General features: G+C 41.9%; 1 protein-coding gene across 2 annotated transcripts in view; it reads left to right on the top strand.

Annotated features, from left to right (window-relative positions):
* The window catches only part of LOC117524413 (interleukin-1 receptor-like 2), a 74,207-nt gene extending 68,940 nt beyond the window's left edge, over nucleotides 1-5,267 (top strand). For both annotated transcript variants that reach the window (XM_034186184.1, XM_034186185.1), the window contains 2 exons: nucleotides 1,959-2,168; nucleotides 4,990-5,267. In XM_034186184.1, coding sequence (XP_034042075.1) covers nucleotides 1,959-2,168; nucleotides 4,990-5,183 — 404 coding nt within the window. In that variant the 3' untranslated portion in view covers nucleotides 5,184-5,267. The remainder of the gene's footprint in view (nucleotides 1-1,958; nucleotides 2,169-4,989) is intronic.
* The last annotated feature ends 17,991 nt before the right edge of the window (nucleotides 5,268-23,258 follow it).

Here is a 23,258-nt window from a genome sequence, read left to right on the forward strand (position 1 = left end):
AAGAAAACAGCCACGCCGGACAGTTTTGTTGGTACTGATGTTTTCTAATACATCTTTGATGTTCCTCCAAGGTAAGACCTGAAACATCCAGGTGCATAGGTTCTATCTCATTATCAGTATGATTAGTCTCACAAAGTGGAGTGAGTTCAAGACCCATCGTCTGTGTTGGTGAGGTGTTATGATATGATTGGTGAGGAGGGTGCATGTGAATCCTGCTACATCTCTGGTGTGTCTCTCTATATCTTTCCCTTTGGCAGTTATCAACTCACATAGCTAAACATATTAGCTCATTGTGTGTCTTGGATTCCTCCCTGGAAACCAAATCATCCTTTGTACAATCAATTAGGGCTCTCTTGAACATGGCTCGCAGGGCTGCATCCCCACCCGCTGTATTTGCCCAGCATCCAAAACTCAAATGCTGTGTGTTCTTCCTTGTTATAAAGATAAAAGTCTTCGAGCTGCCTCGTATCCCTGAACAGGATGGTCAAAAACCTCTCATTTTCTCACTGAATCGATCAAATGAGGAGGTCAGATCTGGTCATTTCTCCCATACGGTCATCAAATATGACACCTTGGTTATGTGTCTGCTGAATCTGGAAGGTTGTAATTCAAATACCAAGGATATTCACAATAAAAAATCTCTACAGCTCCCTAAATCTCCAGAATATGATGGCGGAGGGGAAGCTTACACCTCGATAGAAGGTGGGTCAGCTGGAGTGGTGGCCCCTGCAGGGGGTGAACCAGCTGAATCCAATTGTTTGTTCAATGATGGTATCATGTGAAATAAATCTGTTTTGTTGTTGGAGGCATTGCAATACCTGATTGTGCTGCCCAATCATCTTGTTACGGTGACCCAGCAGTTGACCTTGCTGTGTCAAAGCAAGATGATCGGTATCAAAGCCATCTGCCTGAGGAGCAGCACTTCCTGTATCTGCTGTGGCCATGCTGGCTGGAATATTCTCTTATGTGTCTGGGCAGGGGGAACATTATGGGCAAGTACAGAATGAGTCCAGTTATTAAAAAACAGTGATTTATAAGCAACGATGGGTGAGTAATCCTTGTGCTTTCACAATATATGCACACATATGCAGTTTTTTTCTCAGAATATTCATAACACTCAGTTTCACCAAAGTGTCTATGAAACCTCTTCCCACACAAGTTCCTTCCAGTGCTCTGACAAGTCTTTGTGATGTGTCCAGTGCTTCTCACACATCTCCACCCACAAGTGACTTGCCCAGCAGCACTGTGAACAGACACAATAGGATTAACAAGAGCCACAACTGACTGGAAACACATAACATACACTAACAATGGGTACATCCCAGCAACGACCCTCTTTCAACTTTTAAAGGGGAGCTTTCAACACTTGTAGGTGTGTCCACACTCTGCACCTAAAAACATTCACACTTCAGAACAGTTTAGAATGGGAAAGCAGAGAGACTATCTCTCTCCCACAAGTTACTGAGTGGCTGCAGCTCCCTGAGAGGAGTGGCAGACCGATGCAACCACATCAGGAGCAGCAGTGGCCCTTGTGGAGCGGCGGTCTGCTGCAGGAGTGTGCAATGCAATGGCCCCGTGTAGGGGCAGACGTAACCCTGACATGTGAGGGATAGTGATACGCTGCGTGTATCGAGCAAAATTTTGCAAAATCCCTAGCAGTTGCCATTTGCAAGCTGTCACAGCCCGGTGAGATACTACGCTTAGTGTTCATGTGTCAGAGTTGAGGCAAATGTCAGCTCACCACAGTGACAGACTGAGAGGAACACTGGACTGGAAGTCCACAGATAATAAGGGTTGCAACAGAGAACTTCCTTCTTACTATGAAACACAAGGTGAACTGTTTAAAAAAAAAAGTATAATCAGTGACCTAAACATGACCCTGTTTTGAATAGATAACCTTTCACTCTGTAGCAACTATTCATTTGTGTGTGTGTCCCTCTCTCTGTGTTCCCCTACAGCCATGCATGATATCATTTCTGCTACAGTGCGCAGATGTCGGAGGCTCATAATTGTTTTGTCCACATTGGATAGCTCTTCCCCCAATGGTAAAACAGAGGAGGCGTCACTCCTTTGTGACAGTAATCAACACCAGCTGTGGTATGATTGGACTGTGGGCCTTCACGATGCCTTGATCCAGAATGACCCACGGGTCATTTTAGTAGAAATAGGTATGTATGATTCTGGAATGACAAAATGTTTTGTACCTGTGGCTCCATCAGGTGGGACGAGTTACCTTGAATTTGATAAAGATCTGTTCACACTGATTAACTGTCCACATTACCATATTTTCCACAGTATAAGTCGCACGGGAGTGTAAGTTGCAACTGTTAAAACTGCCACTTGAAGAGGGTGAAAACAACTGTATAAATCTGTCTGGAGTATAAGCTGCAATGGAGTCACACTTTTTCTGCCTGTGGCACAGACTGCATAACACGATGCTTCCCTGGGGTCAAGTAGCACATGTGCGTACCACTGAATGTGCTGTTAATTAGCCAACCCAGTCTCACGGCAGTTTGTGGGACTGGTTTGACTTTGTGACGGGGGCACAAAATGTGGAGTGAAAGGGGCGGAGTCTGTGGGGGTCATGGTTAAAGTTTGGTGAGGGTACACACTCACGCTATGGTAATGGTTAGAGGTAGGAGAAAGGGAAGATTATAAATAGCAAAATAAAAACCATGTCACGAAAAGTGGGCACTTTTTGTGACGGGGCACGGAAAAAACACCCTGTGGCCGGGCTGTAATTAGCAAAAGGAATTTTTAATTCCAAAAATAAGCAGAAACAAATTAATGTGTGTTGGACAACATACTGGATAGTAATTGATGCAGTTTGGAGAATATAAAATGTGAGATGGACACAGATGCAGAAAGTGTTGTGGTTGATCATGCAACTGACTGATTGGACTCAAAAGACAGAGAGAGCAAAGGCAGGTTAAATAAGGAATAAGATTTATTTAAACAGAAAATGAGATGATTGCACAAGAGAATGGATAAATTTATATGCCGAATGAAGGCCAGAAGGAGCAAATCAAATCAAATCAAATTAAACAACTTTATTAATCCCACAAGGGGCAATTCAATTTGAGCAGTCCGTTAAAAAAACCCAAAACAAAACAATAACATAAGAATAAAAACAAAAAACTAATAAAAACAAATAAAAACCGCCTTAAGGAGTTAAAATGGATAGCCAGAATGAATGAATAAATAAATAAAAAGCATGGCAGACCTTTGGAGCATTTACGTAAAAGTCAAATTGCCAACGGGATAAACGACTTTAAAAAACAGTTGGTTTTACACACTGGCGAAGCATAACGGTGTACTGAAGGAAGCAGAGAAAACCCTAAAAGAACATGACCTGACAAGGACAGAATACTTTCAGCCTCCTGGAGGATCTGTTGATTCCAAAAAGAGTTTAAATCTCTTTGTTTCACTCCGATCATCTTTGAACAGATTTCAGCAGCGTTGTTCAGGCTGTTTCTGTCTTTCACTGAGAGGCTGTGAAACCAGCAGATAAATGAAAAACACAAAAGACTCTCAATAAAAGACTGATAAAAACGACAAAGGATGGCAGGCCTGACAGAAAAGGAATTCCATTTGTGGAGAAGATAAATTCTCTGCTGTCCTCACTTCACAGTGGTGTCTGTATTCACATCAAAGTTCAGTTTGTCATCAAAAATAGTCCCCAAATACTTATATGATGTGACAAGTTCCACTTTTTCATTGTGTATAATACATTCCTTGGCTACATCCCTGTTATGTCTAAAGTCAATGATCACAGTGGATTTTTGCAGGAAGCCTTCAGCTTGCGGTGTGCAACATACAAAATTTTATACTGCAAACATATTCAAGATGGCAAATAAATGTGCACTGACAACATATTTGATGTTATTTGATCCAGTGAACATGGACTGGAGTCCATTTGATTGTGTTTTTTTAATCAGCTCTTTATTTTATGATTTTTGTGCTTTGCTGTAGTGTACTTTCATTATTGGAGTTTCTTTTGTTTAGAGCACTGATTTCTGGGAAAGCCCTATATTTTGTAATGAATTTTTTTTTTTCTTGATACATAGTAGAGGTCGCAGGACCTCTTGAACTAGTGAAAAGAACTGTGACTTTTACTTGGGAAAATATGTTATAGAAAAGTTGCTATAGTAATGAGAACATGCCCAGCAGACTATGTGAGTCAATGTGGAACAGCATATTTGAAAAAATAACAAAATTAGAACATCACCTTAACCTCTTATTCTGTCTTGTTCTGCTTTCTCCAGGGATTAAAGCAAAAAAAATAAATAAATAAATAAATAAAATAAATAAATAAATAAATAATAAAAAAAAAAAGTCTGACTGAAATTTTTTTCATACCCAAATCATAAGCTGTTCACCATCTACATTTATATAGAACCCCTTTTGCGACTGCATCCTACAGTTTAAGGTAAAACAAGGTGGAGTCAGAAAGAGGGAGACAGAAGGCTCCGCTGACTGATTTGACAGAGTAACTGTGGTGCAAAGTACTCTAGAGGGACTTTTCTTCGGCCACGACAAGGAATTAAAGTATTTTCAGATGTCGTTTTCCAAAATCAGGAGGCTTTATGTGGATAATTTTTCTTCAGGACATGATGATGAATCCACTAAAATGAACAGGTAAGACTTTATATTTACCCTGTGTTTGAACTTACGCCACATGAGGACTGCAGCTTTCAGCCAATCAATGGACAGCATCAACTGATGTAGTTCGACTTATGAGAAAGCCAGTAAAAATGCATAAATTAGCCGTGTCATTGTTTAAGTGGCAGTGTTCAAAGCGTGTGAAAAAAGTAGCGGCTATAGTCCGGAAATTACGGTACACAAATTGGATTTTTACTGGCAGTGTGAGCACAGCATTTACTGTAAAACACAGTTTGCTGTTTTCACCTGAGGTGGAAGGTGATCATGGATTTAAGAAGTCATTGTGACAGTTTAATTTTACAAAATGATTCTGTTTTGTTTTGTCAGATAGTCCTTTGGATTACAGCAGCCTGCCCGAGTCTCTGCGCCACATCAAAAGGAGACAGGGAATTCTGAAGTGGAGAAAAGACACTTGCAGAAGTCGAAAACTCACCAAGTTTCTCTCAAACAGACACTTCTGGAAGCAGCTGAGATACCACATGCCCTCAGTGCCTGCAGTAAAACTCAAGAACACTTTCTAAACCAAGTCAAACAGCTTTGCATGTTCTGTTGCATGGCGACCTGCAGAGTAGCATGCAGTAAACAGGGGATTACTTAAACAGGCCTCATCCTGGCTCTGCTCAGGACATCTGAGGATCAACCAGAGGAAAAACATTAGAGGGAATGCTTTGTCCACAGTTGTGCACAGTCAGACTCAGTGTGCCGATGTTAGTGTGTGATGTGTGTGGAGAATTGTTTCTATATCAGACATGCTGGATGTTTACAACAAACTGCAGTGTGTCACTTTTTCAGTGACAGGACTCAGAGGTGCATGAAATCTGTATGGACACTACCTGAGTTTGAGGTCTGTATGTGTCTGTTTTAAATTTTGTGAGCAAATGAAATAAAGTTGACATGAAACTAGACTGCACATTTCCTTTTTTTCTTTTTGCTTCTAGACCCCCTCCCAGTTGCTCGGGGTTACCATAGTCGATCCAGTACATCTGTATTGAGACGGCTCAAGCTTAATGCTGAATGCCCGTCCTCACTCAACTCCAGTTCTACGCACAGAAATGTGCAGCTCCCGGTGCTGCTAAGCCTGTCTCCAACCATGTACTAATCATACTCTGCTGAGATCTGACCAGATGTGCACAAAGCTGCATGGCTGCAGAATGGCACTGCATTAAGTGTGTGTATTTCTGATAAGGCCCAGAACTCTTCATATTGGACTCATAAGAAGAAGATGTACAGTATGTCCTGTATGTGAAAAAAAAAATGGCAGTAATATGAGGTAGTGTAGATTTACAGTGGACTCTGACTCTGGTCAACATAAAGTCACTCTTAACTTTTATTCTGTCACCAACCCATCTGTTTACTTGGATGAAGCAAGGGATGGATCTCTTAGGGCCCCTTCACACATAGTGTGAAGTTTGGACGAAGTCCACACTTAGTGCTCATGACACAGAAAATGTGTGCAAACCGTGCAATGTCGTCCCTGTCGCCAATGCCTCGTACATCTGTTGCTACAACTATTTGCGCACACAAGCGCCTGAAAGACAAAGTGTGTGCTGTGCGATCCAATCACACCCTCTCATGGCAGGTGTCGGCCAAATTCCAGGTGACACACACGAACACCTAACACCACTCGCTTGGCACTTAGAAAATTTGTGGCCAGTCGCACTCGTGGCACGTCAAGAGACTGCAGACAATCACTGTCGCACTGCTGTGAAATTTGTCTATGTTCCCCACAAGTGTGAGTTTGCAAACACACACTGACATTTGGGTTTTTGACACTAATAAGGGTTTAGCAAAAGACCTAAAAGCAGAGAACCTCAATGAAGGAATGTAAAAGCAGTTTTATTGTCCATTAGGGGAAAATATTCTTCTTCTCCCAATTTTACTGTGGTAGCAAAAGCTTTTATATAAAGAAAAAAAAAAAGAAACCATACAAAGTTCTCTTTTGTGAAATCCTGTTTTATTTACAGTGCATCCAAAAAGTATTCACAGTGCTTCACTTTTTCCACATTCTGTTATGTTACAGCCTTACTCCAGATTGGATGAAATTCATTTTTTTTCCTGAAAATTCTACACACAATACACATGACAGGTGCCTGAGGGTTGAGGACTGCAGTGGCTGGAGAAGGCAAAGGGTTTGTCTGCTTGGGTGGTTACCATCCAGAATCCAAGCCACTTTGCACAGTAGTGTACACTATGAACATCTATACAAAGTTGAATTTGTGCTGTGAAATGAAAGTCTTTGATTAAAGACAACAGTGTACCTGGTTGTGTCTGAAGGTTTTATCTGTTTATCAATGGGAACATGCTGACAGGCATTTTAACTTTCATTACCCATAAACCGACAGAGCCATTTGACAGCTCTGCTATCTCCATCACAGGAAGTGAAGGGCCTCGTTCTTTTCATGGGTGGATAGAATTGTTGAGGTGTTTAATAAAGTGGGGTGAGATTACACGTTACCTGACTAATAAAATACAGTATGGTGTCCTTTTTTGAACTTGCAGTCCAATTACGACAAACTCCGACAAGACAACTACTTCATGGTGCATTGTGGACCTACTCTATCATCATTGTTTTTGGGGGGGGGGGGGGGGGGGTCTCGTAGTAGGTGGGTTTACCCCTTAACAGCTTGGCCAGTTTTTAATGCCATCAGCACATTACTTATCATTTGGAGTTTAAGGTTCAAGCTACATTTGTTGCAACACATCATGGACCACCCTCATAGGCAGCATGGCTTTTTTTTTTATAATAAAACTTTCTATAAAGTTACACAAACATTTCCTGTTTCTTCTTCTGCTGCAACAGATAAAACTTTCTGCCAAGTTAATGAAAAATCGATTCCACTTGAGCAAAGGCCTCCATAAGGTTATCTCAGATAAGACATCCTGTTAGTTCAGTGTGTCTGTTGCATGAGACACGTTCTACGCACAGACTCGTGCGCACACATGGGGTGGTAGGAAAACCCCTCAAAATGCTTTCTTGACCTCAACAAATATTTACACAGTGTTGTTGGTGTATTGTTCTACCACAAAATAAGTGATTCATAAGCAGAAACCATGTCTGCTCAACCTATCCTGCCCTCTCACTGTGCACTGGGCTGCATTTGTCAATCAGACACCAACACTCAAAGCACTTTACAATTGTAACCTATGTTGCATCTGTGCGTCTGTGTCCGCTGTCCGTGCTTCATCTGTCAGTTTAAGAATAAACAGACTTAGACTTGTACAAAATACAATCATGCATCAGGCTGAATAGCATACGGGGTCTTTGTGATACCAGTGCTAAAACCATATTTTTAAAATGTTACTGAGGCTTTTTCTGTGCCTGAACCCATACTTAAAAAACAAAAAAACAACTCCTTGATTGACTACATTAAATAATGGCTTTAAAAAATAATACCACCAATGCTGCCTGAAGAGTATCCTCCACATCAGGTGGGAAGACTATCGTATCAATGTCATCATCAAGAACCATCTTTGGTGGGTGGGTCACACGCTTACGATGGATGACGGCTGACTTCCCAAGCAAATCTTCTACTTCCAGCTGAGTGAAGGAAAACAGTCCAGTGGAGGCCAGAAGAAATGCTATAAAGACCTCCTGAAGCACAACCTGAAGAGCTGCTCCATCAATTGGAAGAGCTGGTAAAAATAAGCGAAGGACAGAGCCAGCTGGTGAGCAATAATCCACACAGGAGTGGCAGTCCTCAAAAAAATGCAGACAAACAACACGTAGGAGAAGATTAGAAGGAGGAAGGAGAGAAAGAAAGATTCTGGCCGTCAGAAGCTTTCCACAACAACCATGGACAGCGTCTGTCAGAAACTGGTCCTCTTCAGTTCTCTCCGCATCCACCATCCCATCTGAGAATCCATCAACAGACGATATTCCTTGCTGCTGAGGGATTACCATGAGGATGGATATAGGTAGAAAATATACACAACATACAGTTGTGCTGAAATGTTTGCAGAACCTGGCAGAATTTTGATTTTTTTGGACATTCAGAGAATATGAATGATATGTCCAGCTCTCCACAAGTTCTTTTATACTCACTTGACTGGTAAGCACTGAAAACTGAGATAGACATGTCCCAACTTGTCCTCTAACACTCCGAAACGGAGGTGTTCCTTTGTCTCGCTTCATCAGCGAATCGGTCGTGACGCGCGAAGCCTCCGCGCGGCTTTCCATGACAAAATCTCTTGTTAAAAGTGAAATCTGCCGGAAAATGGCTGATGTCCAGGTCTTGTGATAACCAGAGAAAGAGCACACGACGGTCTCGTATCCACAGAGCCATCAGCTTAGAAATGATCCAGTGGTTTGTGCCGCATCGTCGCAGCTCGCAGCGCGGCGCACTGACCGTGCTTAAAGGGGTCCTTAAACCTGTAGTTAAAGTCCTTAGTCTCTGTGAAGCCCGTGAAATTTTCACTGAAAGCCAGATAAATTTTTCGAATGGTTTCCAGGTGCCAGTCTCTAACAGCTTCTGAAAAAATTCTGATGGAAAAAAAGTCCTTTTCATTCCGCCATTTCCAGACAATGAAAATCCGATGAGGGGGCGGGACCACTCCTTCCACAAGGCGTGCTCACAGGCGAATGACGTCACCGACAGGTGTGGAAAAACTCACGCATGCGCACGAGGGTTCAAGCATGTCTGACGTAAAAACATATGAATGAAATCCATATAGTTTTTGAAAAAAATAAAAAGGTATGATACTTTATGGACAGACCTCGTACATGTATCTTTTTTTAACAAGTTTGCAAAAACTTTTTTCATATTGTCATTATGGGGTAATGTGGACAGAATTTTGAGGAAAGAATGAATTTCATCCATAATGGAAAAAGGCTGTAACATTTAAAAAAATGTAGAAAAAGTGAAGCGCTATAAATACTTTCTGGATGCACTGTATTTTTTCCCTCTCCAAAAGCCATTTTTGACACCCATAACCAAAGGCTTAAACCTTCTTTTTTTCAGGTACGTCAACCCTATTCCTGTATAGATGACTTTTTCATTGATAGTGCTTTAATGCCAAGGGTGACTTCCTCAAACTATCATCCACACAAATTGTTCTCATGTGTAAAGACACTCTCTTTGTAAAGGTCTCTGATTGTTCTGATACCTTGATTATGCCACATAATGTAATTAATTAGGCATTAGTAAGACCAGGAGGAAATGAATAATTTTTTTTTTTAATAACAGCATCCTCATAGAGGGAGACACAAACTTAAAATAAGACCTAAATTAAGGCCAAATCCATTAGATGTAAACCATATCAGTAAAGGTAGTCTCAATGTGGAGACTTTACTACCACACAGGAATAAAGAAATAATTTGGTGTAATGATTTAAAAAATGTTTTGGTAAGGACAAAGGGATGCACTGAAACAGAAAGAGGAGTCTGGGCAAGATGTTCATCTTGACTATATTAATTTTGCCTATTAGTGACAAGGAGAGAGAGCTCCACCTCTGAAAACCTGCTTTGATCTGTGCAACCAGGGTAACAAAATTGGCAGAGTAAAGGGATGGTAAAATACGGGTAACATGAATCCCCAAAGATTTAAACCCTGATTGGCTGAGTTTGAAAGGGATATCAGATTGGTTGAGTTACAGGGCTAAAGAATTCAGAGGGCACTAAATAGCTATCAAGGAAAACATAATCTATATGAGAATAAGATTGGTGTACCTGAAAACAGAAGGAAGAAGCCCTTGTTTATGGGTTATGAACTCTCCAAGGATCCACAAACCCATTTTGAAGCAGAAAATCAGATAATGATTTAGACACAGAGAACTGAGTGATGATGCGAGAAGAGTAATGGTCTAAAAATGAGTTCATGACACAACTCAAATTACCTGCAATAATTAAAAGATGGGTGTCAAGAAAAGGGATAGTATGCAAATAATACCGCGCTGTCTGTACCTCTGCCGCGCTGACTGATTACTTATGTACCAAACCCAAGCCTGGATTAAAGACCATGATTTCCTCCACACCTAAGCCTAGTTTGCGAGTATGTATTGCGGGTCCAGGCGCTCCTGGTGACGGGCTCCTGCCCGACCTGACAGATTCAACATCCAAGGTCAGCAAGAAATCATTTACTACTTTTGTTGAGGGAGTTTCAGTGGAATGATGAACCCTGAAAGCTGACTGCAGCTTTTCAAGCAGATCATTATGAGTGAGAGATGTTTCCCAAGTTGGGTTGAGACAACTTTCTCCAAGATCTTTGACAAAAATGCCAAATTGAAGAAGGCCTGTAACTGTCCATAATATCAGGGACTAGACCAGGTTTCTTGAGAAGTTTCAGAATTGTGCCTTTAAAACTCACAGGAAACACCCCGGTATATGGTGACAGGTTCACCATATTAAGGACACAAGGTCCAGGGATGCGCCAGAGATCCTTATCATCCAAGATGGAAAAGGATCAAGAGCACATTTTGATTTTAGTGCCTTGAGTGCTCACACAATGAAATACCTTCAAAGGTGGTCAATACACATCCAGAGACATATGACACATCAAAATCCGTAATATGGTCTTTTACATATCCAGAGACATATGCCACATCAAAATCTGTAATATGGCCTTTTACATCTCTGATACAAAGTTATTTTAGCTTGTACATCATCAATCTTATGACCAAAAAATGTTCAAAAAAATCACCAGTTGATAAACTTGAATCATAGGCAGATTGATGATCCTGAGTTAATGCTGCCACAGAATTAAATAAAAATCTAAAAGTATGTCTGCTGTTGTTAATTAAAACAATGTTTTAATTACCCAGTGAAATACTCACTGGGTAATTTCTGTTGTCATTACGATTTTAAAAGCGTGAACACAGTTGTTTGGCAATTAATGGTTTCACACACCCACTAACCATGAGTGGAATAAGGTTTTTGTGTCATTCATATTCTCTGAAAAATGCCCCCCCCCCCCCCCAAAAAAAATATATATATTCTGCCAGGGTATGTAAACGTTTGAACACAACTGCATAATAGTGGAGGAAGGTGCACAGATGTGGACTACATTCTTTGTAGGAGATGCAAGCTGAAATAACTCGGAGACTATAAGATGGTGGCAGGGGAGAGTGTCGTTAAACATCAGATGGTGGTTTGTAGGATGACTTTTGAGGTGAAGAAGAGGAAGAGAGTCAGAGCTCAACAAAGCATCATGGTGGAAGCTGAAGGAGGAAGACTTGTATGAAATTCAGTGAGCAGGTGAGACAGGCAGTGGATGGAGGGGAACCAGTTTTGGACTACTGGAAAAGTACTGCAGCTGTGGTAATGGAAACAGCTAGGAAGGTAGTGGGTATGATATCTGGACAGTACAAGGAAGACAAAGAGACTTAGTGGTGGAATGATGATGTCCAGGAAAGTACTAGGAGAAAGAGCAGCATGAAGTTATGGGAAAACAAAGTGGAGATCTGTGAGAAGCAATATGGTTTCATTCCAAGAAAGAGCACCATGATATAAGGTTTGTTCTGCTGGAGAAGCTGTGGGTTTCATTCATTCTGAGTTACTCCTGGATTATTTTGGACTCTTTATCCCACATCCCATTTTTGTCATTGATTTGGATTGTTTGCCACTGCCTCATTGCTGCATATTGGGTTCAACTTGACCTTGTCAACAGCAACAATCAGAAGCACTCAGTGCAAAGAGCTCTCAGTCAATTACTGTACATGGAGTAACTTGTTGCTGCTTGCAGGCCGTCAGCTGTGAATGCTTTGGGATGAGGGAGAAGCGCAGTCCTATGGAAGCACCTCCTGCTCACCGATATGTGCTTTCCATCAATTTCTATTTAATCCATCAATGATGGATGCAACCTGTGAGCTGTTACCAGGCAGCCTCCATCTTATGTAGTGTTATTATGAGTTTTCTCTGAGAATACTGATGGAGAATTATAGACATGGCCAGAAGGAGTTACATTGTGTGTTTATGACAAGGTGGCAAGATAAGAGCTGTTGTATTGTATAAGGATGTCTGGAGTGGCAGACAAGTATGTGAGGGTAGTGCAGAACACATGTAAGGATATTGTGACAGTGGTGAGATGCACAATTGGAATGACAGTCTTATTCAAGGTGGAGGTGGGATTACACAGACCAGTCTCACGTTTTTTTTTCGTGCTCCATCACAAAATTATGCTGCATTTTAACAACAGAGATTTCCTCAGACAAAAAGTCCAGGGACTTTTTGATATCGTCTCCCTCCTCCGCCGTCAGTGCCTTCTTCGGACCCATGGTCAGATAACTCCGCGCTGGCGCCTCGGTAAAGCCGCGCCGGTGGATGTGCGCTGACGCCTCGGGCTTCAGGTGGAGCCGCGCCGGTGGATGTGCGCTGACGCCTCGGGCTTCAGGTGGAGCCGCGCCGGTGGATGTGCGCTGACGCCTCGGGCTTCAGGTGGAGCCGCGCCGGTGGATGTGCGCTGGCGCCTCGGGCTTCAGGTGGAGCCGCGCCGGTGGATGTGCGCTGACGCCTCGGGCTTCAGGTGGAGCCGGCCCGGTGGATGTGCGCTGACGCCTCGGGCTTCAGGTGGAGCCGCGCCGGTGGATGTGCGCTGACGCCTCGGGCCTCGGTAAAGCCGCGCCGGTCATGGAATGAATTCGAATAAATTTGTGCTGCCTTGACAAAAATGAGGCACTTTTCATCACAATATCAGAAACCAATAGACTAATGTATATTTCGTGCTGCTGAATCATGACTTGCCGTGAGACTGGGTTGGATTACACCAAGGATCACATCTGCGTCCTTTGATGGATGAGAGCAGACAGGAGTCTCCATGGACTAGAGTAAAGAGCAGGTTGAGCCTTGCCTGGAAAGGTGGAGATATGCTCTGGAGAGAAGGAGAATGAAAGTCAGTAGGAGCAAAACTGAGTACATGTGTGTGAGTGAGAGGGAGCCCAGTGGAATAGTGCAGTTACACGTGGCGAAAGTAGATGAGTTTAAATACTTGGGGTCAACTGTCCAAAGTAATGGAGAGTGTGGTAGAGAGGTGAAGAAGAGAGTGCAGACAGTGTGGTGTGGATAAAGAAAGTGGCAGGAGTGTTTTGTGACCAAAGAATATCTGCAAGAGTGAAGGGGAAAGTTTTCAAGACAGTAGCGAGAGCAGCTATGCTGTACGGCTTAGAGATGGTGGCACTAACAAAAAGGCAGGAGGCAGAACTGAAGGTGGCAGAGCTGAAGATGTTATGATTGATGAGACTGGACAGGATTAGGAATGAACATAGAGGGACAGTTCGAGTGGGAAAGTTTGGAGACAAAGTCAGAGAGGTGAGAATGAGATGGCTTGGACATGTGCAGAGAGGGGCCCAGGGTATATAGGGAGAAGGATGCTGAGGATGGAGCCACCAGGCAGGATGAAAAGAGGGAGGCCATAGAGGAGGTTCATGGATGTGCTGAGGGAGGACATGCAGGTGATTGGTGTGACAGAGGAAGATACAGAGGACAGGGTGAGATGGAAACGATTGATTTGCTGTGGCGACACCTAACAGGAGCAGCCGAAAGAAGAGGATATAAACACAAAATTCAACTCTGGTTTGCTTATTTAATGTATTTTGTAGGTGCGTGTTTCTTGATTTTCAATGGTAGTTGTTATTCATTGGTCATTTTTACATTTTGAAGTCTCTTTCTTCCAAACCTACACTTTAATCTACCACAGGCACAGACAACAACCCTGATGTACTGCCACACTGGCTCGCCTACAGACTGACCTCAGGTGCCAGGGATCTGATCCACCAGTCAGCTGTGATCTCTGAGTGTTAGTGAGATGGCAAAGGTGGGGAAAAGTTGGACACAATGGAATTCTGCCTCACATCAGGGGTAAGCTGTCGTACGTTATTTAAAAAATGAAATAAAACACTTCCTGCTGAAGGTTTGGGGAGTAGTTAGATACTGAGATATTATCTGTCTCTTCAGTGTCAGTCACTTTCTCACACACACGCACACATGTGGGCAAACAAGCACACACACACAACACACTGTGGCATGTGTGTATGGTGTAGATAGGGAGCAAAATTTGTAGAAATCTGTGTTTATTCCTGTGAAAGAGGTCTGAAGTGGCTGTTTATTCCAGTAATTATGATGGACTGGAAAGTAAAGGGGCACAGGGTGTGTGTGTGAATGACTCATTGAATGTATAACTTCATGAATACAGAATATGTGTTTGTGTCACTTACTGTTATGTGTAATTTCAGAAATCATTTCCTTTTGGTCGTGTTAGCCAGTGCTGCTTGCTCACTGTGCTGAGCTCACTGATGGAGGAGGTCATATAAAAACCATTGAAAGGAAGAAGACACACACAGTCTGACTGCATCCACTGTGCCTGACATCTTCACTAATGTAAGTATGGAACTTTTTTCCTTTGCATGCCGCTGCGAAACTACAACAGCTTCATAAAATGTGAAGCTTGAGTTTATTCACCTGGAAGCTGGGCACCTGAGTGATTGAAAATAACATTTGACTGGTCTGAGAAACATTCAATAGGACAATGTAGTTGGTTTAATTTCTGCATGGTAAGGCTTTGTTTATTTTGTTGCCTGGGCCAGAGAAGCTTGTATCTCTTTCAGAGTTGTCAAAGGTGTCTTGATGGCTTCTTTCACTGGTCTTGCACATGTTCTGAGAACTGCAGTGTCTAGACACTAAGACAAACCCTGACACTCAGATGGTTCACTTGGGTTGTCAGCTGCTGTAATCAGAGTATGCAGACACAACCCGATCTCTTGCCAGCTTGTGATTGCAACACAAAAAGTGATTTAATTAATTATTTTGTGCTACTGTTGCAAAATGTTACATTTTCATTACAGTATTACAAAGTAATTTTGTGAAGGTATCACGAAATAAGGGGTGACCCCTCCGGGGGTGGGGGGGGGGGGGGTGGGGGGGGGGGTGGGTTATGATGTGATTTGGGTTAGGGTTAAAAACAGTGAACTAAACTTGATTGTGTCATGAAAATGTGCTTCCACTGTACATTCCATCTAAACATAAGCCTTTTCAATTTTTGGCTGTCAATAGTCATTTCTCATGGTTTTATTTAATGTTTTATTTTTTTAATCTATTTCTATTACTTCCTTTTAAAAATGTTTGTGTTTTATATGGCTGGTGTTTTTGTCTTTTGTTGTGTTTTATTGTGTGAAACACTTTGTATGTATGTTTCAAACTGGTATACAAATAATATCACACTTCTCTTTTGTTGAATAATCTGCTTTTAGAGATTCAATTTTAAAATTCCATACTTTATAATATAGATTAAAAACACATCTAATCTTCACAATACAGTGTACTGTATAGTGTAAGAACAAATTGTGCTTTGTGGTTATTATTGTGTCAAAATATATGTCACAATCAGTTTTTTGCCCCCCGATCTAAGTAATTCTACATTGATTACACTGTCAATAAATAAATAAATAAATAAATCTTGCATGGAGTTTGAGAACTGATTTAGGGCAATTTTGGGGTGCTGGATACAAATCTGAGCTCAGATTTCCTCTATCATATCATGCATTTTTTTGCAATCTGCGTGTTCCGTATTGATGGATTACACAAAAGTTGTTCATTCACTCACACGTTTGATGCCACTAATCATGCACAAAAGCAGCTTCAAAAGCATAGTTTTTAAACCAGGTTAATGAAATGTGAACAAAATGCCACAACATCATTTATGGTGTTGAAAAGGCGTGAGACTGCAGCTTTTGCTTCAGTGTGAGCTAACAAAGTAACATACTGTGTTTGGACAGACATGGACTAACAACTGACCACTGTGACACGTGTATGTCTGTTTTCTGTTATCAAGTGAACATAAATAAAAACATATATCGCCATGGCAACAAGCTGCAGCAAGTGAGCACGTGCACAGAGTGGACAATGACAGCCTACCAGGTTGAAACGGACCGTCAGATCAGAATACTCAGCGGGCAATCTGACCGTCACTTCACCCACGTGAGCTCTGTTCCACATGACATGGTGTCAGTGCTGTGGCGCGCCATCCACAAGACACGCATGTCGGGCAGAACATGTGCCCGTGGGGCGACTGGACGCACCAGACCAGTTGATGTGGACATGATCAGTGCATACTGCTTCAGACTTTCATGACCATGGGTCTATGGTGACTGACATTACATGGTGTGTGATTTTAATTTTTTTTGTAATACTTCCATGTCCTTCCAGATATGAGGCAGATTCTGACAGCTTTCAAAGGACAGTTCCGTAACTGAGTGGTAAAGTTTCTGACTGGCAGTCAGAGCTTTTGGAAAGCGCGGGTTTGCGTCCCACAGGTGGTATGTTATTTTCATTTTTTAAAATTTATTCCACATAAGTGGCCCAATGTGGTCCCCCAGGTACCAACTGATTTTTTATTTTTTATTTATTCCACAAAAGTGGCACAACGTGGTGCACCACGCACTGTGTTCTTGCTTGAAAGACACCGTCATGTGCACAAACTCTCGCACCGGGATTGTGCACGTCTGCCCATTGGTGCGATGTTTCCTGGTGTGCAAATTCAAACTGTTTCGCGCCCTTTACAGTTTAGTGAAGACTTTGTGAATACTTAGCCCTGATTCTTCTTTACGCTGAGGTAGTTAACATGTCTATGACTTCCAAGCAAAGGAAGTGTTGCAATGACCCAGATATTTTCTGTTATATCTGTGGTTGCTTCACTTTCCACCACAAAGAGATAACATCAGTGCTTTTATCAAAAAGTGTACCTTGCTTATTTCAGAGTACAAGTACCACTTGGTGACCAGGACAAAAATTGGGCGCCTCACCAAGTTTGCACAACTTAGGTCAAAACACTGAGATCCTGGCCTCAAGGAAAGAATGCTAAGCTCAAATTTGGTGTGCCAACGGTTTGGAGAGAACTGAAAAACCACTAAGATGACTGCCACTTCTGCCTTGTAAACGTCAAGAGATTTAATAATAACACAAACACTTGCAACAACTGGTTCCCCACAGTGATGAAATACCCGTACCCATTTTCACCAAGCTTCCAGACATTCATGATAAAGTATCATGCCTGTGCACAAAATCTGAGGATTTAGAAACCACCTGAAACTTTATTCAAAGCTGAATGCACTTGGTACTATACAAAAATGGATTTAATTAATGCTGACCATGTGGAATTAATCAATGTGGTCTGTGTGCCCAGTCTGGATTGTGTGATATTGTGCCTTCATCCTGAAGAATTTGGAAGCTGGAACATATCTTGAGGGCCCCTTCACACATAGTACGAATAAGTACAACTCAGGGCAACTCAAAGTGAAACAGCTTGTATGAGCGAACCACGAAAAACACTGCACCAACGTGCAGGCATGCACGAACCATCACAGTGTCTTTCGAGCAGAAACACAGTGTGAGCAGCTGTACCACATCATGCCGCTGATGTGGAGAACAATAAAATAAAAACAGCTGTATAATTAATGAATATCACTGGGTTGATATAAATAATACACAAAAGGGAATGCAATACAGAACCCCGCGGTTAAATAACCTTGGTATTAAAAAAAAGCTCTGTAAGCTCTGATTACCAGATGGAAACTTTACCACTACGCTACCATCGCTGGCCTGTAATCAGTGTGGAAAAATGTCTGAAATCAACAAAGACATGGACGAGGTGCGCTGTGTGCGGCTGTTGCAACACAGTGCAAAGGCGAAAGATGTTTTATATATTTCCATGTGAGAATAGCAGGCAGAGACACGCGCCTCACGGAGGAATGTTGTAAGTTCATGTCCTTCCAAACACGGAACATGTTCTCAAGCTGGGACGTCCAGGAGCACAGATCTTTACAGCTGCGGCTGTGTGCAGACATCCCCCCTGTCCATTCAGCGCCCAGACCAATGAGTCAATCTTTATGTGGTCATTCAATTTTGTTATTTGTTATGTAATTGTGTATGTTGGTATTGTTGTAATTATTTATATAACTGTCTTGGTGGTGGCTTCTGTGTTTTTAATCAAATCAAATCAAAATCAATTTTATTTATATAGCGCCAAATCACAACAAACAGTTGCCCCAAGGCGCTTTATATTGTAAGGCAAGGCCATACAATAATTACGGAAAAACCCCAACGGTCAAAACGACCCCCTGTGAGCAAGACCTTGGCAACAGTGGGAAGGAAAAACTCCCTTTTAACAGGAAGAAACCTCTAGCAGAACCAGGCTCAGGGAGGGGCAGTCTTCTGCTGGGACTGGTTGGGGCTGAGGGAGAGAACCAGGAAAAAGACATGCTGTGGAGGGGAGCAGAGATCAATCACTAATGATTAAATGCAGAGTGGTGCATACAGAGCAAAAAGAGAAAGAAACACTCAGTGCATCATGGGAACCCCCCAGCAGTCTAAGTCTATAGCAGCATAACTAAGGGATGGTTCAGGGTCACCTGATCCAGCCCTAACTATAAGCTTTAGCAAAAAGGAAAGTTTTAAGCCTAATCTTAAAAGTAGAGAGGGTGTCTGTCTCCCTGATCTGAATTGGGAGCTGGTTCCACAGGAGAGGAGCCTGAAAGCTGAAGGCTCTGCCTCCCATTCTACTCTTACAAACCCTAGGAACTACAAGTAAGCCTGCAGTCTGAGAACGAAGCGCTCTATTGGGGTGATATGGTACTATGAGGTCCCTAAGATAAGATGGGACCTGATTATTCAAAACCTTATAAGTAAGAAGAAGAATTTTAAATTCTATTCTAAAATTAACAGGAAGCCAATGAAGAGAGGCCAATATGGGTGAGATATGCTCTCTCCTTCTAGTCCCTGACTCACTCAATTCTGAGGAATAAATTATGGAATCACCCTGTAAATTTTCATCCCCAAAACTAACACCTGCATCAAATCACATCTGCTTGTTAGTCTGCATCTAAAAAGGAGTGATCACACCTTGGAGAGCTGTTGCACCACGTGGACTGACATGAATCATGGCTCCAACACGAGAGATGTCAGTTGAAACAAAGGAGAGGATTATCAAACTCTTAAAAGAGGGTAAATCATCACGCAATGTTGCAAAAGATGTTGGTTGTTCACAGTCAGCTGTGTCTAAACTCTGGACCAAATACAAACAACATGGGAAGGTTGTCAAAGGCAAACATACTGGTAGACCAAGGAAGACATCAAAGCGTCAAGACAGAAAACTTAAAGCAATATGTCTCAAAAATCAAAAATGCACAACAAAACAAATAAGGAACGAATGGGAGGAAACTGGAGTCAACGTCTGTGACCGAACTGTAAGAAACCGCCTAAAGGAAATGGGATTTACCTACAGAAAAGCTAAACGAAAGCCATCATTAACACCTAAACAGAAAAAAACAAGGTTACAATGGACTAAAGAAAAGCAATTGTGGACTGTGGATGACAGGATGAAAGTCATATTCAGTGATGAATCTCGAATCTGCATTGGGCAAGGTGATGATGCTGGAACTTTTGTTTGGTGCCGTTCCAATGAGATTTATAAAGATGACTGCCTGAAGGGAACATGTAAATTTCCACAGTCATTGATGATATGGGGCTGCATGTCATGTAAAGGCACTGGGGAGATGGCTGTCATTACATCATCAATAAATGCACAAGTTTACGTTGATATTTTGGACACTTTTCTGATGTTTATGGATGATGAAATCATTTTTCAAGAAGATAATGCATCTTGCCATAGAGCAAAAACTGTGAAAACATTCCTTGCAAAAAGACACATAGGGTCAATTTCATGACATAGGGTCAGTGTCAAGGAGCAGATGTGATTTGATGCAGGCGTTAGTTTTGGGGATGGAAATCTACAGGGTGATTCCATCATTTATTCCTCAGAATTGAGTGAGTCCATATTTTTTTCCTCTGCTTGGTCTAAAAAAGTAACCGTTACTGACTGCCACAATCTTTTTTTCTTGATTTCTTATAGTGTTTCTTAAAGCCAGAAAGTTGCCATTTGAAATGACTTTAGTTTTATGTCATGTCTGTGATCTGCTTTTTTTCTACAAAATTAAACAACAGAAAGAACATCCTCTGAGGCCGGTGATTTCATCATTTTTGCCAGGGGTTGTATGCACATTGAATAACATGTGCTCTATTGGGGTGATATGATATGATACTAGGAGGTCCCTAAGATAAGAAGATTGTGTGCACTGAGCTGTCATCCAGCTGTCAGTGTGCTGTGATCAGCTGACAGGCACCACCCCGTGCTGTGTGCAATCACACCTCGCTGTCTGCCCCCATGTGATGAGATCTGTACATACATATAAGCATTTTATGCAAATGTGCCCCCCTTCCCTGGCATGCCAGATGTGTTGGGGCAGCAGGGGGGGGGGGGCATGACACATGCGCGCACATGCAAGACACATGCACCACATGTGTGTGGCTTTTTGGAACTCCACACTCATAGGGGCACTTAGACAAATTTCACATCCAGCTTGACAGTGATTGTCTGCTGACTGTTTTCGTGATGATAGTGTGAATGGCCACACATTTTCTAAATGCCAAATGTTGTAGCAACAGGTGTAGGAGCCATTGGAAGCAGCTACGATTTTACACATTTTGCATACGATTCCTGTAAGTAAAAAGAATAAAAAACACACAATATCCAAAAATACTACCAATAAAACAGGGAAAAAAGATGGGTCTTCAATCTAGACTTAAAAATCTGACTGCTGTATCTGCGCAGGGAGATCAGGGTTTCTTCCTGTTAAAAGGGAGTTTTTCCTTCCCACTGTCGCCAAGTGCTTGCTCACAGGGGTTCGTTTTGACCGTTGGGGTTTTTCTGTAATTATTGTATGGCTTTTGCCTTACAATATAAAGCGCCTTGGGGCAACTGTTTGTTGTGATTTGGCGCTATATAAATAAAATTGATTTGATTTGATTCCTGTCCTGTAAGTGAGGAGCAGGGTGAGTGTTTCCATCAGGACATCAAAGTGATGGAAGAATGTTACCAAGGTCGATGGAACTGCAACATGATGGCAGATTACTGCATTACAGCATTACTGCAAATTTAAGCAATGCCGTCTAATAATACTGCCTAAGGGAAGCATGTATAAAGTGAATAAAATTGGTCCTAGCACAGAACCTTGTGGAACTCCATAATTAACCTTAGTCTGTGAAGAAGATTCCCCATTTACATGAACAAATTGTAATCTATTAGATAATGATAGATAATGTTATCTGGTGATACAGAGTGCCAGTCTGATGCATGTATTTTCTTTGATGCTGCACTTCCACAGGACAGAATGCAAGCAAATTAAAGTCAGTCCATTTCATACATTTGTTACTTTAACAGCCAATCCATCCATTAAACAATAAACTCATTCAATGCAAGCTGCTTCTTAAAGCTGTAAGGCCTGTTTTTTTGTTATAATAACATAATTGTATTCCTTGACATTTAAATAAGGGATTCATAGTATGATAATGGCAATGTGATCAAAATTCACACTGTCTGGCAATTATTTAGAATTTTTACCCCTGATGGGGAGAAACAAACCCTTAAAATTGTGGTGTCCAGAAGGAACCATAAGGGGGCCTCAGGCCTACATAAGGCTGGGTTATGCCGCACTGCTGAGACGGTGTTGGTGATGGGATATGAGAGCAGCAGGAGAGACACAACTGGGTTATTCTGCATCATAGCTGTAATAAAGTTGGTATTCTTTTCTGAAGACACAGTCTTTCTTCCTGGAGACTCACACACAAACTGTTAAAGACAACAGTATTGTTGGCGATGAGGATGGGATTATCCAGGATAAAAAGGCACGCAAATAGAAGAGATGGCACCGAAAATGGCACAAATGGTTTTTGGCAGGGGACCGGAGCTTCACTTTAATGGAAACATGGCAAACTTTGAAGAATATGGGGACCAGTTGAAGCAGGTCTGTCTGGCAAATAGTTTGGACCTGGATGGCACTCAGACAAAGGCAGTATTTTTGATGGTGGTCAGATGACAGACACACACACCTTGCTGTTTGATTTATGTGCACCGAACACACCAGCCAAATGTAACATTTGTTTGACTTATTAAGGAAACATTTTGTTCCAAGACTAACCACATCACCAAACATTTTAAATTTCACACCAGAAAGCAAAAGACAGATGAATCCATTAGTGACTTTTTGGCAAGTCTGTGGGAATGGCAACAATGTGTCAATTTGGAGCTTTTTTGAGTGAAGCTTTAAGGGACAGATTCATTTGTGGTGTGAGAAGTTAGAGATTACGTGACTGTTTGTTAGCTGCTGCTCAGTTTAAGGACTTCTACCCTGTAGATGCTAATGAAATAAGCTTGACTTTTGAGATGTTAAAGAAAAATGCAGTGAATTTTGGAGATAAAATCAGCAAACCAAAACTGTTATTATGGAAGGAAAACAGAGCCAGCCGTGCTTCAGATGTAAACGAAGTGGACATACGCCAGAGAACTGTCATTTTAAAAATGCGTAATGTCTAAAATGTCTGAAAAAAGGCCATATTGAGTGGGTGTGCCATAAATGACAACCAAAAACAGCACGACTGTCAGTGGAGAAGAAGAGCGGAGCCAGGCTGACCACCAATAATCTGATGAGAATGGAGACTGAAAGCCCACCAGAGGAAGAATCTGCCTATGGTGACAGCCCACGAAGGGAGGTGCTACACAGCCTGATGGTTTCAGGAGTCATCTGATGACAAATGTACCACAGAGAGGAGACATGACTTC

The sequence above is a fragment of the Thalassophryne amazonica genome, chromosome 14 (assembly GCF_902500255.1).
Source record: "Thalassophryne amazonica chromosome 14, fThaAma1.1, whole genome shotgun sequence".
Lineage (NCBI taxonomy): Eukaryota > Metazoa > Chordata > Actinopteri > Batrachoidiformes > Batrachoididae > Thalassophryne > Thalassophryne amazonica.